General features: G+C 39.7%; 1 protein-coding gene across 1 annotated transcript in view; it reads left to right on the forward strand.

Moving 5' to 3' along the window:
- The window catches only part of LOC102583962 (salicylic acid-binding protein 2-like), a 6,190-nt gene extending 5,634 nt beyond the window's left edge, over positions 1-556 (forward strand). Inside the window, exon 5 of the mRNA XM_015305410.1 lies at positions 525-556. Within this exon, the coding sequence (XP_015160896.1) occupies positions 525-556 (32 nt within the window). The remainder of the gene's footprint in view (positions 1-524) is intronic.
- The last annotated feature ends 536 nt before the right edge of the window (positions 557-1,092 follow it).

A 1,092-nucleotide genomic window follows, 5' to 3' on the forward strand; every position in this document is an offset into this window, starting at 1 on the left:
AAGCCGAAGCCGAAGCCGAGGCCGAGCGAGCGACGACGGCGCGAGGGGGCACCTTCTTCTAACCCTTTAAGAACTAAAGGAAGTGTTTCCTAATATAAGGACAACAATTTCCTTTCTTCTACCAATATGGTAAAAATGACCTTTCATTTGAACTTTTTCAATGACTTTTCATTTTCCCTCCAAAATTGGTTCCCCCATTTTCATTGGTTCTTCCACTTTCCATTTTCTCTTTTTATTTCTCATTCACACCTTGCTAAACCCAACAATCCCCCACATGAATGGGGAATGGCTATAGTTAAAACATATGCTTGAAAAACTTGCATGTCTCGTAAGTAAGGGTTAATCGCATCTGGATAAGTAGGTTTCCCTTTAAACTTTCCGTAGTGAACATATATCGGATATACTCGGTCAATCGGTATATTTGATATCTTTGAACCGTCGAGCTTTAGTGTATACCTAGACAACATAAGTCACACAATCAACCCTTGAACTGTTTTTGGTTCTCATTGTTTTGTTCGTTTCAGCCATGAACACATCTCGGTTAATAAGTGCTTAAAGAACTGGCCTTACCGGATTTTCCTTGAAGCGGCTTACACTTCACACTTACATAGGTGGTTTCTAACTGTGTTATCCCGTAGATACACTATTTGATATACCCTGTATCAAACTTAGAAACCATTAAAAAGTCCTTATGCCTTTATCCTGGTTACTGAACATTGTCTCATCATGAGAATGGACATAAAATAAATTTTGACAATGTTGAACCGTCATTTATGACTTTGTTTTATCTCCTTGAACCTAGATCTTGGGATCTCTGGTCTTCTAGGTAGAGTTACCGCCACTATGACTTGTTCTCGTCCATAGTCCCATTCCCGTCGATGATCTCTCAACTCCCTCTCTAGTTAGGCCTTTTGTAAGTGGATCCGACACATTATCCTTTGACTTTACATAGTCAATTGTGATAATTCCACTAGAGAGTAGTTGTCTAACAGAGTTATGTCTTCGTCTTATGTGACGAGACTTCCCATTATACATAACACTTCCAGCCCTTCCTATTGCATCTTGACTATCGCAGTGTATGCATATAGGGGC

This window comes from Solanum tuberosum, unplaced genomic scaffold (genome assembly GCF_000226075.1).
Source record: "Solanum tuberosum cultivar DM 1-3 516 R44 unplaced genomic scaffold, SolTub_3.0 scf00764, whole genome shotgun sequence".
Lineage (NCBI taxonomy): Eukaryota > Viridiplantae > Streptophyta > Magnoliopsida > Solanales > Solanaceae > Solanum > Solanum tuberosum.